The sequence below is a fragment of the Budorcas taxicolor genome, chromosome 7, assembly GCF_023091745.1.
Source record: "Budorcas taxicolor isolate Tak-1 chromosome 7, Takin1.1, whole genome shotgun sequence".
Taxonomy (NCBI): domain Eukaryota; kingdom Metazoa; phylum Chordata; class Mammalia; order Artiodactyla; family Bovidae; genus Budorcas; species Budorcas taxicolor.
The window spans coordinates 6,942,526-6,956,660 of record NC_068916.1 but is presented as its reverse complement, the minus strand read 5'-3'; the positions used below and the strand labels follow the sequence as shown (position 1 = coordinate 6,956,660).

At 56.5% G+C, this 14,135-nt stretch overlaps 1 protein-coding gene across 1 annotated transcript in view; it reads left to right on the top strand.

Annotated features, from left to right (window-relative positions):
* MAST3 (microtubule associated serine/threonine kinase 3) overlaps positions 1-14,135 on the top strand; it is a 47,839-nt gene that overhangs the window by 21,690 nt on the left and 12,014 nt on the right. Inside the window, exons 4-16 of the mRNA XM_052644122.1 lie at positions 3,697-3,785; positions 3,866-3,938; positions 4,126-4,146; positions 4,670-4,748; positions 5,213-5,373; positions 5,557-5,632; positions 5,940-6,149; positions 6,261-6,362; positions 6,635-6,767; positions 8,257-8,324; positions 8,733-8,818; positions 9,594-9,802; positions 10,489-10,627. Coding sequence (XP_052500082.1) covers positions 3,697-3,785; positions 3,866-3,938; positions 4,126-4,146; positions 4,670-4,748; positions 5,213-5,373; positions 5,557-5,632; positions 5,940-6,149; positions 6,261-6,362; positions 6,635-6,767; positions 8,257-8,324; positions 8,733-8,818; positions 9,594-9,802; positions 10,489-10,627 — 1,446 coding nt within the window. The remainder of the gene's footprint in view (positions 1-3,696; positions 3,786-3,865; positions 3,939-4,125; positions 4,147-4,669; positions 4,749-5,212; positions 5,374-5,556; positions 5,633-5,939; positions 6,150-6,260; positions 6,363-6,634; positions 6,768-8,256; positions 8,325-8,732; positions 8,819-9,593; positions 9,803-10,488; positions 10,628-14,135) is intronic.

The following is a 14,135-nucleotide window of genomic DNA, read 5'->3' as shown; positions in this document are numbered from 1 at the left end:
TTTACCTTCAGGGTGACACTGTCCCTGATTTCCTGGGGGGGCTGCCATGAAAGGAGGAAGCATTAACTCACAGTCTACTGTGTGACACGTTACATAATGAAGATGATCTGTGCCCCAGCTCTGTACCAGGCACTTTCCGTGCCTCTGATTTCATTGTTATTCAGTCGCTAAATCCTGCCCGACTCTTTGGGACCTCATGGACTGTAGTCCACCAGGCTCCTCTGTCCTCCATTGTCTCCCAGAGTTTCCTCAAATCCATGTCCAGTTGAGTTGGTGATGGTCTCTAACCATCTCATCCTCTGCTGCCCCCTTCTCCTTTGGCCTTCAGTCTATCCCAGCATCAGGGTCTTTTCCAATGAGTCAGCTCTTTTATTGCATTTTCACAAACAGACCTGTGTAGATGGGGAAACAGAGGCCTGGAAGTTTACCTAATGCTAACATTTATCAAATGCTTACCAAGCACTCTTGGAGACACAGAGTAATCTTCATGTCAGCCCCATATTCCTCCCATTTTACAGTTGAGAATACTGAGGCTTGACAAGTTAAATCAGGTGTCTGATTCCTGATAGTAGCCAGGCTGATGGCCTTTCCTGTCATACAGACAAGAAGAGCGTATCAGGTGCTCTGACTCAGTTTGCTAAACACCTCCACTATTGGAAGATGCTGGGACAAAGAATCTCAAGCCAGGGGAAGACAGAGCTGGACAGACACAAGAGAAGTCTTCCTGAACGAGGGGGACACTGGATTTTGCCAGACAGGAAAGGCATTCCAAGGAGTAAAGCCAGCGTGGGCGTGGTAGCATGAGCTGAACCTGGCCACTGGATGGGTCTGAGTGCCACACTCCCGAAGGGCTTAATGCCTAGGGAATGGGTAGAGGGAGAAGAGGTCGTATTTACATTTTGCTGGAAGAGAGCCAAGTTCCAAGGCCCTGCATCCAGGTACCGCCAACGCCCCGCCCCCGCCGCCTGGCAATGTCCCGCCCCTCCGCCCGCGGCCCTGGCAACGTCCCGCCCCTCCGCCCGCGGCCATGGCAACACCACGCCCACTCGCCAGCACGCGAGTCCGTCGGCCTTGCTTCCGCGTCGCTCACCCCTCCCAGCCAGGCCAGGCCCCGCCCCCGCGCGGTCCTGGGCGGGGTTCCCGGCCTCGCTCCCGGGCGCGCGCTTCCTCCTCTCTCCATACCCCCAGCCCCGCGGCGCGCCCCCCGCCCCTCACCGTGGGGCTCCCGGAGCAGATTCCACGGTGAAGGTTCGCGCCCCGCCGCCGCTGGTTGCGCCCCCGTGCCTCTCGGGCCTCTAGCGGCGGCGGCGGCACAAAGGGAAGAAGCATGTCCGACCCCAGCTACTGGACGGCAGTGGCGGCGCCCGGCCACCGGAGCCGCCTGGCTAAGGGAGCGTTGCTGCAGCGCTCCAAGAGGTAGGGGGCTTCGCGCGGACCTACTGAGTGGCGCGGCGGCCGACCGAGCAGACACGAGTTGCCGAAAGTGCGTCTCGGCAGCGTGGCGAGGGCCGCTGTGTGCGGCGGTAGGGGGACGTGGGAGGATGCTTTGGGATCTAGGTATCCCCTGGGGTCCCAGGTACCCTCCTCTCACCGCTCCTTACCCAGACTGGAGTGTCCGTCCGCCACGGTCAGCTCAGGTGGTGACAGAGGCTGTAGGGATTTGGGACTGAATCAGGATTCGAACCTGGGTCAGTCCTCTGGCCAGACCTGGGGAGGAGCTTCTTGGAAAAACTGAGGCTGTTTGGTCCTTGGGGCCCAGACAGCGGAAATGTTGGTTCAGAAGTAAATGTTTGCTGCAGGAGGCTGGTGTGCATGTCGGTTATCAGGGGGGTGAAAAATCACGTTGTTCTATACAGAGCAAAGTGGAGTCTCAGTTTCTCCTTCTGAAAAGCAGAGAAGCTAAGTGAGGGCTGTGAGCCCTGCTGGACCTGTGTGGAAGTTCCAGCTCAGCCAATGTCAGGATATGAGACCTCAGGCAGTTCCTTAACCTCGCTGTGCTTAAGTGCCTCACCAGTGCTTGGTCTAGGCATTCCCAGGGGGAACACAGGCAAAAGCTAAGGAATGGGACCAGCAGCTGAAGGACCTTGAATGCCTAGTTCATGGTTCAGGCCCTTCTTCCAGAACCCGGGCAGCTGCAGAAAGCTCATGGGCACCTCTGGGATCAGGTGCCAGAAACTGACCTCAGGCCCCTCTTTTCTGACATACTTCTCACTCTCTGTTGAACCGCAAAGGTGATTATTGAAAAACTAGGCAGCTTCTTGGGGTCCTGCGCCTTCTCCAGGAAGGGCTGAGCAAATAGTTGGTGCTCAATAGATGCTCAGGAATTGAACAGAGGATGCCCGGTTCCCCTTTGAGAGCTCAGATGTAGCTGTTTTTGAGAAGGCCCTGCCTGAGAGCAAGAGGGAAGAGGCCAAGTGTTTTTCCCAAATGCTTTTGGAAGTGAAAAATGATGCGTCGGAATGAAGAGGCCGGTGAGGAGTTGGAAGAGGATGTGGGCTGTGGAGTGTGTGTGTGCGTGTGTGTGTGTTGGGGTGGGGGGTTGACAGGAAGTTTTGCAGGAACCTGTGGGTTTCACTTTTGCTTCTGCGCCTCAAACTAGAGGACAATCTCTGTGGCTGGTGACATCCGTGGCCTCAGTTTTCTGGGCTGGGAAATGGGTGTAGCCGGTCTCTCCCTCCTCTAGGCTTATTGGTATTGGTGAATGCTGGTGATTTCCCTGGCGAGTCATTGCCTTCTCTCCCACCATGCACCGAGCCCTGTGAGCAATGTATATGTACTCACCACAGTTCACCCTATGCCCCGCCCAAAGCTGAGTACTGTGTGTGTACCTTGCAAGGTGTACAGATGGGGAAATTGAGGCTCAGAGGGGGCAGTGGCAAGTAGAGCAGTGGGTAGGCTGAACCCCTCCGCCCTGTGCATTTAGTCTCCTGAGTGGGTTGCTGACCTCGCCTTCCTTGGCCTGCATTGTGCCTCTGCCTGGAACACTGTTCCTGGCCCCGCGAGGCCCCAGCATTTCATCTCTCCCTCTCTACGCAGTTCTGCCGAGGCCAGGCTGCGTTGGCAGCTCTGGCTGCGTGGGCTGATGCACTTGTCGGGCGAGCAGAGCCGTTGCCAGGCGACTGCCAGAGTTGGAGGGGGGAACCATGTTGCTCGCAACTTCCCTATGCCAGGGCGGGGGCTGGGGCCAGGGCCCAGGTGGGAGAAACTGGGTAAGGGATCTGGTGGCCAGGAAGGAGCTGGGATGAAGGGAGGAAAACACGTGGGCCAAAGTTTGGCAGAACAAGATGCAACTGTGCATGTTGCCGGCTTTAGGGTTTCCAAGGGTCACATTGGCGTTTTAGGGGGGTGTCAGGGGAGGGGATTAGCCAGGAGGTTGGAACAGTGGTCCTGGGAAGAGATGCTTAATACGGAGTAGGGGATCTGCCTCAACCACTCTGGGGGTTCCAGGGTCCTCTTCACCCTCTGTCTTGTTTGCCAGTGTTCCTGGCAAGGCTCTGGGAGTGGGGTTGTGAATGCAGAAGCTGGAGAAGCAGGGCCAGGGGCTCCTGGGCTGAACTCAGGGCCATGGAGTCCATCTGGGGAGCAGAGAGGGCACGGTCATGCCCCCGAAGCTGCTGCCCATGGGCTCCCAGTTGGGCATATGGTTCTCTGAGCCAGGAGGCCCAGGTCTGACTTTATCCCCACCTCCCCCAATAGCTGCCGCAGCGGGAACCGCAAGAGCCTGGTGGTAGGAACGCCCTCACCCACCCTTTCCCGGCCCCTGTCTCCGCTGTCCATCCCAACAGGTGAGTGGGGGGGGGCAAGCGGGGAGTGGAGGTGTCCTGTCTCCACTCCCGCTGACTCAGTTTCCCCACCTCCTCCTCAGCAGGCAGCAGCCCCCTAGATAGTCCTCGGAATTTCTCAGCTGCCTCTGCCATCAACTTCCCTTTTGCACGGAGGTGAGTGGTTGCCAGTTTTGGGGGATGGTGGCTGATACCACGGGCAAGGGGCCAGGCAGGGGCCTGCTCTTGGTGGCTGGACCTGCCTCCTCATCAACCTTTTCCCCCTCCCCTGGCCTCTGCCCTGCGGTGGTCCCCCCTCTGGCTTCCTCCCCTGGCAAATGCATGCATGCACGACCTCCTATAGCCACATCGCACGCACAGACAGGTAATTTCTAGGAGCCCTTGGGGAGGGGGCGGGGGCGGGGGTGGCATGGCCTGGTCCAGGAATCTCTCACTCACTGAAAGTTATTAATTCACCTAACAAGAGCTGGCAGAGGAGCTGTTGTGTGCCAGGCATTTATTTAAATGCCGCTTACTCAGTCAGCAACGTTTATTGCGTTCCTGCTGGGTGCTATGCCCTCCCCTGGGGGGCTGAGGAATGGGAGGCTGGACTTTGGCCCTCAGGGCATCCTCAGGCTGGTGGGAGTGGCCAGCATGTACCCTAGCAGCTGCAACTCAAGAGAGCAGCTTTGATGGCAGCTGGCATCAGGGAGGACTTCCCAGAGGACGTGTCTGGAGAACAAGGAGAAAAACACAGTGGACTTGCTCACCCTGTATTCCTGTTCTTGGCTTTTGCAGAAGGTCCTTCCTCCGGCGGGGCCAGGATCTGCCAGCCATAGTGCCTGCCCTTGGTCCCCAGAAACCGCAGGGGCCATGCCTCCCTTCCAACTTCTCCTTCTCCTCCCCAGGGCTGATGGCAGAAGATGGTCCCTCGCATCGCTCCCGTCTTCTGGCTATGGAACCAACACGCCCAGCTCCACTGTCTCGGTACCCACAGTCCCACCTCAGCAGGCAGAGCAGGGAGTGCCAGGTTGGGGGTGGGGGAGACACATCTTTGTTTTGTTTTGGTTTTTTTAAGGTGTTGAATAGTTGTCTAGTCAGTAAAACATCCTGGCTTCCCCCCTCTGTGCTCCATTTTGAGCGATGTGGGGGTCCCTGAAAGGACCCAGCCTTGGCCCAAAGGGCTCCTGTTCGGGTATACACAGATATCTGCATCCTTGTGTGGTCAGGGAAGGTCTGGCCAGAGGGGGTCTTGGAGTTGCCAAGCAAGCAGCGAGGGCTTCCTGGAGGAAGGGACATCAAAGCTGGAGTTTTGAAGGATGCACAGGAGAGAGGCAGGAGAGTTACCATGATGACCGATGGATAGCTGGGCCTTGAGAGTTAGGATAATGCTGGGGTCCTGGCTGTGGAGCTGACCGTGAACGCGTGGCCCTGATACCCCCTCCTGCCAGTCGAGCTCATCCTCTCGGGAGCGCCTCCACCAGCTTCCTTTCCAGCCGACGCCGGACGAACTCTGCTTCCTGTCCAAGCATTTCCGCAGCTCAGACAGTGTGGCTGATGAGGAGGGCGGCCACAGCTCACCTCGCCTCCGCCCCCGCTCGCGCAGCCTCAGGTGGGCCTCCACCTCTGACCCCAGCCCCAGCCCTTCCCTATGCGCAGCTCCTCCTCCACCTCCGGTCCTCACCCCGCCCAAGCCTGGCCTCTAGCCCTGGGTAGAGCTCAGTCCTGGCTCAGCCACCCTTCCCTGGGCTGTGTTTTGGGTCCCATGTCTTAAGCCAGTTGTCCCCTCCTTCAGCCCTGGACGCACCACAGGGACCTTCGACAATGAGATCGTAATGATGAATCATGTGTACCGGGAGAGATTCCCCAAGGTGGGCAGCACCTGGTGGCTGGACCAGCCCCAGCTCCACTCCCTGTTGCTGTCCCTCCAAGGCGCGCGCTGTCCTCTTGGTTGTGTCCCTCCCCCCATCTCTCCGTTTCTGTTTTTCCCTGTCACTCTGTCTCACGCTGCACCCCCTGCCCCCTCTCACATCTGTGCACATCGCTTCTTCCCCTGCAATCCTTGGACCCCCATCGTCACATCTCTCTCTCCCGCCCCCATCTTGCACACATTGCTCCCAGGCCCCGTCCAAATGACCAGGTCACCCCATCTCCCCGCCACCCCCCACTTCTGCCCAGGCCACAGCACAGATGGAGGGCCGTCTGCAGGAGTTCCTGGCCGCCTTCTCACCCGGCGCCCGGCTGGCGCTGGCTGACGGCGTCCTGGGTTTCATCCACCACCAAATCATCGAGCTGGCCCGTGACTGCCTGGCCAAGTCTGGAGAGGCGCTTGTCACCTCCCGCTACTTCCTGGAGATGCAGGAGAAGCTGGAGCGGCTGCTGCAGGATGTGCGTGGGGGTGGGATGGTGGGGGGAGTGGGTACAGGGTTTTGGGGTCCCCAGGCAGGGCAGGGCGGGACCAGGGTCTGGTGTATGATGCTACCACCCATCTGCTCCCAGGCCCACGAGCGCTCAGACAGTGAGGAAGTTGGCTTCATTGTCCAGCTCGTCCGGAAGCTGCTGATCATCATTTCGCGGCCAGCGAGGCTCCTCGAGTGTCTGGTGAGTGTCTTGGCACATGGCCGGATGCAAGGCTCAGACCAGGCCCTCAGCAGTCCTGAGATTAAAAAGTGACAGTCCCCATCATGTAGGGCTTTGTGAGAAACACCGGGGGCCTCCAGACTCGGGTGGGTTTCCCAGAAGAGGGACCAGGAGCTAGGATCCCGGGGACAAGTCGGAGCCACTGGTAGAATGCTTCAGACGGAGGGAGGGGGGTGTGCAAAGGCCTGAAGGTGGGACCAGGCCTCGATTGACCAATCCCTCTGCATCCCCAGGAGTTTGACCCCGAGGAGTTTTACCACCTGCTGGAGGCTGCCGAGGGCCAGGCCCGAGAGGGCCAGGGCATCAAGACTGACCTGCCACAGTACATCATTGGGCAGCTGGGCCTGGCTAAGGATCCGCTCCAGGGTGAGCTGGAGTGGGGGCGGGGCCAAAAGAGGAAACGGGTGAGAGTGGGGAGGAGCCAGGGTTCCAGAGTGCACCACACTGTCCTTCCCCTCTGTTTGGCCCTGTCCTCAGTTACCTGCAGGGTACATTTTGGGTAAGGTGCCTAGGATTCCAGGGTAAGGTGGCCACAAGTTGGACCCCGTGACCTGCCCTGCCTTGGAGCCTCAGCGTCCTCAAATGCTAAATCGAGTTGGGCCAGGATGCCAGGGAACCACCATGAGCAGTGGCACTCACTTGAATTCCAAAGCACTTTCCCAATTTCTTCTGACTGTGGCCTGGGAAGTGGGACATGGAGGCAGACAGGGCAATCCATGGGCACAACTGAAACGGCCAGGAACCTCCCCCAAACAGTCAGGACAGGGAAAAAGACATGGTGCTGGGGGAGGCATTGAACTTGAACCTGGCCTGGTCTCAGGGTCGTCAGGGGAGCTCTGGGGAAAGATTATATTCAAACTGGGGCCTGGAGGATGGAGAAGCGACCGGGTGCAGATCTGGGGGAGAGAGAAAGTGAGCCAGGCAGGGGAACCGTGAAGGCAGAGGTCGTGAGATGGGTGTGTGTCTGGCCTTTTGGAAGAGCAGTAAGGAAGGGGTGTGGCTGAGGAAGGGGCAACGGGGTCAGCAGGACCCAGCCGCAGTGGCCGGCACCCATGGGGACCAGGCTGCCATTGTCCCATTTGAAGTTGCAGAGACTGAGGCTCTATGCTGTTGAGCTGGATTCAGGCCCAGGCGTGCCCAAGGCCAGATCATGCTCAGACTAGCTGTCTGGCCGAGACTGTGCTCCACAGGCGGGGCTGTGGCCGGGGCAGGGCCCTGATGACAGGAGAAATGGGAAGTGGTCAGGCAGACAGGTGGCAGCTGAGGCTGAGTGCAGATCACCAGCCCAGCGCCGCCGGGGGCCCTCTAAGAGCATGAGGGGCTGCATCCAGCCCCGGGCCTCACTCACCCGAGGCTGTGCTGCCCCGTCTCAGCCTTGCTCTGTGACCACGAGACACTGTCTTCATGGTCTCCATCACCATTGATGTTCACCAGCCGCTCACTCTCACTCAGGACTGCCCCTGCTAAACTCCAGCTGAGGCTGGAAACTAAGGGGGCTCCCCCGGGCCCTGCCCTGAGCTGAGGAGCATGTCAGCCACCACCTAGAGGGCCTGCGTCACAGTGGGGTATTCACGGCCCCGAGACTTGGAGCCAGGCTTCAAGATAGCCGGAGCAAGCAGAACCTGGGCTTCCCACTGGCCTGTCTAGAAGGTTCCTCAGTCATTGCTCAGTCCAGCCTCCTGGATTTGACCGAAATCTGGACGCAGTAGGGACTCAACGACAGGATCATGGGAGCTGGTCAGGGGAAGCACTGTCTCCCCATTCCAAGATGAGCCCTGGAGGCCTCAGGAAGTCTCTGACTGGTGGAGGGGCCGGGCTCAGAAACCCCATTTGAGGCTTCTCCCACATTTTACAGAGATGGTGCCTCTGAGTCACCTCGATGACAGTGGAGGACAGCCACCAGCACCAGAGGAGTCCCCTGAGGTGAGACAGCACAGAGCTTTGGCGCCCCCACCTGGCTTGTTCTTTTGATGGTAGACCAGGTGACCCTGAGAGGGGCTAGGTTTGCCATTTGCTGAGATTTTGCATACAGTAGGTGCTTAATGAATGTCTGTGACTTTGAGGGAAGGTAAGGGCAGGTGAGATTGCCCTGCTGGGAAGGTTGAGCAGGGCAGGGTTGGAGGGGCACTGGAAAGTGGGGTTTTGCAGGCTGTGTAGGAGTTTCCTGGTAGGAGGGCATGCATGGCTTCAGCTAAAATCTCAAGCTTGGAGGCTGAGTTTGAGAAGTATGTACAGGAGAAGTAGCATTAGGTGCCAGCTGGGACTTGGGAGCAGGAAGAACACAGCCTGCTCTGAGCTGGGGCAGGACCCTGACCCCTGTTGCCCCGCCAGAGTCGTGCCCTGGTCGGCCCTTCACGGAGGAAGCCATGTGAGAGCGACTTCGAGACTATCAAACTCATTAGCAATGGGGCCTACGGGTGAGTCCTTGGGTCCCCCGTAGACCCATTTCTCAGATGCCCTTGGGGATGACTGATGCCCACACAGCCCCTGAGTGTGTAGACAGAGAAGTAGATCTGCAGAGGGAAGTAAAGGCACAACCCAGCAGGGACATGGCTTGGAAGGGTTCATCCGTGATCTTGGTCCTTACTCGCCCCGAGCATAGGGTTCTAGGAGTTTGGGGGCTGAGCAAGCGATGGCAGTAGTGTGCAGCGAGCATTATTTAAATACCACTTTGACAGATTTGCTTTGGTGGAGGTGGTAGCGGGGAATCCCTCTTAGCATGACTGTCATGTGGGGGAGGGCGGAGGGGGGAAATTACAGAGGGGGCTTATGTGTCCAGGCTTAAGTGTCAGCAACGCGGTGGGGAGTCTCTGAATCAGAGAGCTCCATCAGGCGGAAGCAGCTTGGGGGTTTCATAGCCCCAGCATTTACCTTATCTGAGGGTACGCAAAACCAACAGGCTCTAAATGGCTAAAAATCTGCTTATTTGAGTTATAATGAACACAATTTGAGTTTGTGCCAGCGAGGCTTCTGAACTAACGGGTCTCAGTCAGCTGTGAAGAAATAAACAACCTAGGAGCCATCTTTGACTCTTTATATGACGCCAGGGAGTGTGGCTTAAACCCTAGGAGTGGCTGCCTGGGTGGAGGGCACAGGCCAAGGCAAGGCATGTGGGGTTCTGGACCCAGGCCAGGTCCCGGTGCCTGCCGGGGCTTCAGCAGGCCCCCCACCCCCGCTGCAACCCCACCCCAGGGCCGTCTACCTGGTGCGGCACCGGGAAACGAGGCAGCGTTTTGCCATCAAGAAGATCAACAAGCAGAACCTGATGCTGCGCAACCAGATCCAGCAGGTCTTCGTGGAGCGCGACATCCTCACCTTCGCCGAGAACCCGTTCGTGGTCAGCATGTTCTGCTCATTCGAGACCCGGCGCCACTTGTGCATGGTCATGGAGTATGTGGAAGGTGTGGTCACGAGGGCTTGCCTGCCTCCAGCAGTGGGGAGGTCACCCCTTATCCAGGAGACAGTCTCTTCTTTGACCCAGCTAGAGTCTGCTCTGTCCTCCGTGGGGTCCCAGCCTGCCTTGGTGAGAGGAAGGGCTCACTCTGCAGTGGGGGACCCAGCAGTGGGGTTGGAGATGGGGAAGCCCAAGGACAAGTGTGAAGGCAGAACCCTAGGGTATAGGGTAGGGGTAGGATGGACAGCCTAGGCGGAAGGGACTGCTGGGCAGAAGCTTGGAGGCTAGAATAAAAGCAAGGGAGGGCAGGAGGCGTGGGTTGGAAGGACTGGGATAGTTGGAGGCCAGCTGAGGAGTTGTAGGATCAGGTTTCCAGCTCAGGAAAGAATAGTGTCTTCAGGTAATGGCAGGAACAAGCAAGTGCCAAGGTAGCTGCCAGGCAAGGAGAGGGAGTATGCACTTAGGAGGCCCTAGCTCTGTACAAGGGAAGGGACTGTGCACTTAACAAAGCTGCTGCCCTGCCCAGGGCAAACCAGAAAGTAGGGTCTGCATACCCTTCCGCCCCTACCAGCTCCCACCCCAATTCAGGACAGACTGGGGGCACTGTGCCGGAGGTGGGGAGGGCAGGGGGGTACAAGTCTAGGCACAGCTGCAGAACCGAGGATCTCTGTGGGCGTGTCCACGCTTCCGCAGGTGGCGACTGTGCCACGCTCCTGAAGAACATGGGCCCGCTGCCTGTGGACATGGCCCGCATGTACTTCGCCGAGACGGTACTGGCACTGGAGTACCTGCACAACTACGGCATCGTCCACCGTGACCTCAAGCCTGACAAGTGAGCGACGGGGACCTCTGGGAGCGGGCTCGCTTGAGTGGGTCTGGGGCTGCTCGGAAGCAGCGTTATCTGGATCCCACTGGCATCATGGGGCCCCAGCAGTGAGCAGATAATAGACGCCTGCTGTGTGCACGGGAAGGACAGTGCACTTATGGAGGTGCTCTGGCAAAGAGGGTGCCCAGACCAGACGGGAAAGGCCCATGCACTCGAGCACTGCTACAACGTAGCAGAAGTGAACTTGACTGTATGAGGCACCAGCTGTATACAAAGAGCAGGGCCATGCACGTTGCAAAACCTCATGTGTGAAGAAGGACTGTGCTTGTCTTGAGCACCTGCTGTGTACTAGTGTAGGGAAGAGAGTCTCAGGCTGTTTATTTTTTTCTAGCATCTTGTAAGCATCTATTGAGTGCCAGGTCCTCTGTGAGTGACTGGAAAACACGCATGTGAGTGTGAATAACCCCTCAGGCTTTGTAACCCCTCCATAGTTTTCAAAGCACTCTCCTCCTGCATTAATTGAGAACCTGCTGTGTACAGAGAAAGGGGCTGCTCTTAGATCAAGTACCCTCTGGACATCAGGCAGGATGTGTGAGCTCTCAGCTACTTGCTGTGCGGAGGTGTGAACACGAGCATCAAGAGTCTGCATGTTTTAGGACTTAACTTTCCTGGTGGCCCAGGGGTTAAGACACGGCACTTCCAGTGCGGGTTATACAGGTTCATTCCCTGGCCGGGGAACTAAGATCCCACGTGCCGTGCTGCGTGGTGTGGTCTATAATTAGTTAATTAAGAGAGTCTGCATGTTTTCAGGCCATCTTATGTTTTGCAAATGGCTTAGAAAACAAAGCACATGTGTTTGGCACTTGCTGTCTACCTTGGGCCTGTGCTCTCATTTTAAGGAGCCCAGATGGCGGTATAACTGACTCCTCACACGCTGATCACTTTTGAGTTTATAAAGCACCTTTTTTTGCTGGTGTGTATTTACTGGTCACCAGCTGCGTAGAGGTGATCAGAGCACCTCTGCTTAGTAAATGTGTTATTAAGCAAGGACTGTGGAGAAGGCAGTGGCACCCCACTCCAGTACTCTTGCCTGGAAAATCCCATGGACAGAGAAGCCTGGTGGGCTGCAGTCCATGGGGTCGCGAAGAGTCGGACACGACTGAGCGACTTCACTTTCCCTTTTCACTTTCATGCATTGGAGAAGGAAATGGCAACCCACTCCAGTGTTCTAGAGAATCCCAGGGACGGGTGAGCCTGGTAGGCTGCCATCTGTGGGGTCGCACAGAGTCGGACATGACTGAAGTGACTTAGCACTGGCAGCAGCAAGCAAGGACTGTGTGTCAGGCCCTGAACACTGCAACTGTCTTTTTATATGAAGTTTTTATGTTGAAGTCAGCATGGGATGAACACCTGCTGTTTACTGGGGACAGGGATGCTTTTCTCCAATGAAGGTACTTGCCATGTGGAGTTGTGAATCTGAGTCTTAAGAGCCCTGCGTGTTTTCAGGGCATCTTGTAGTTTGCCAGAGGCTTAGAACAGTGGTCCCCCAGCCTTTGTGGCACCAGGGACCCATTTCATGGAAAATAATTTTCCCACGGACCGGGGTGGCACGGAATGGTTCCGGGATGACTCCAGTGCATTATATATATTGTGCATCTTATTTCTATTATTACATCAGTTCCACCTCAGATCATCAGGCATTAGGTACCGGAGGTTGGGGACCCCTGGCTTACGAAACAAGCAAACAGTGTAGTTGGCACCTGTTGTATACCTGGGCCTCCATGCTCCATGTTCTCTGGCTGCTTGCTTTGTGCCCATCAGACCTCTTTGTGATCATCCTGGACTGGGGTCTTCCCAGTGTTCCCGAGGCAGGACTGGCCCCTCCCATGCTCATGGCCCTCATCTGCAACACGGGATGGGAAGGGGTCCAGCCCCAGAGGGTTCAGGGAGGGATTCAGTTCAGTTCAGTTCAGTCGCTCAGTCGTGTCCGACTCTTTGCGACCCCACGAATCGTAGCACGCCAGGCCTCCCTGTCCGTCACCAACTCCCAGAGTTCACTCAGATTCATGTCCGTCGAGTCAGTGATGCCATCCAGCATCTCATCCTCTGTCGTCCCCTTCTCCTCCTGCCCTCAATCCCTCCAGGCCCCCACAATTGGTTCTGGAGAAAAATAATTTTTCCTTTGCAGTTCAGAAAATTTCAGGTACACCCCAAGTCAAGAGAAGGTGCATTCATTTGCTAGGGCAGCCCTAACTAAGGGCTTAAACAACAAGAAATTTACTCTCGGGATTTCCCTGGCTGTCCAGTGGTTAAGACTCTGCACTTCCACTACAGTGGGCGCGGGTTCGATCCCCCGTTAGTGAACTGAGATCCCACATGCCGCACAGTGTGGCCAAAAATAAATTAACTAACTTAATTTTTTTTTTTTTTAAAGAAATTTATTCTCTCAGTTCTGGAGGCTAGAAGTTCAAGATCAAAGGGTCGGCTCCCTTCAAAGGTGCCAGGGAAGGATGTATTCCAGGCTTCTCTCCTGGCTTCTGGTAGTTCCTAGGCTGTGGTGGCATAATTCTAACCTTCGTGTGGTGTCCCCCACTGTGTGCAAGTCTGTGTCTCAATCCCCGCCTTTTATAAGGACTCCAGTCCTGCTGGATTAGTGGTCACCTGGTGGCGCAGAGGGCAAAGAATCTGCCTGCAATGCAAGAGCCCCAGGAGACGCAGGTTCGATCCCTGGGTCAGGAAGATCCCATGGAGGAGGGCATGGCAACCCACTCCAGTATTCTTGCCTGGAGAATCCCTGTGGACAGAGGAGCTTGGCGGGCTCCAGTCCATGGGTTGCAAAGAGTTGGACACAGCTGAGCGACTAAGCCCAGCATAGCACAGCTGCTAGCTATGTACTCCAGAATGACCTCACCTTAACTAATGACATTTGCAGTGACCCCATCCCCAGATAAGATCACATCATAGTTTCTGGGGGTTAGGAGCTCAGTGTGTGAAGTTTGGGGATACACAGTTCAGTCCATAACGGAAGAGGGGGACAGCGTCCCACCCCCACAGCTCCCAACGTTCATCCAGTCCCGTTTCCTCCCAGGCCACTCAGTCCTCCCCACTGAGTTGAAGCAAATTCCAGGCATTTCTCATTTTCTCTGTGAAAAGGAAACAAATTTTTAAATACCACATATAGTCAACATTCAAGAAATGAACTTTTTAAAAAGATTTATTTATTTGTTATTTTCTTTATTTATTTGGCTGCACCGGGTCTTAGTTGCAGTTTCTGGGATCTAGTTCGTTTAGCAGGGATCGAACCCGGGCACCTTGCATTGGGAGCATGGAGTCTTAGCCACCCGACCACCAGGGCAGTCCCAGGAAATGAACGTTTTTGAGGCAGAGACATGCCCATAGGCGTTCAGGAAACATTGGTTTGTTTTAGCAGAGGATGGCCAAAGGCCTGCTCTGAGGCCTTGGTTTTTGGAGGGAGTTGGCTTAGCTGGTAGCTACACCAAAGTGTTTCTTCCAC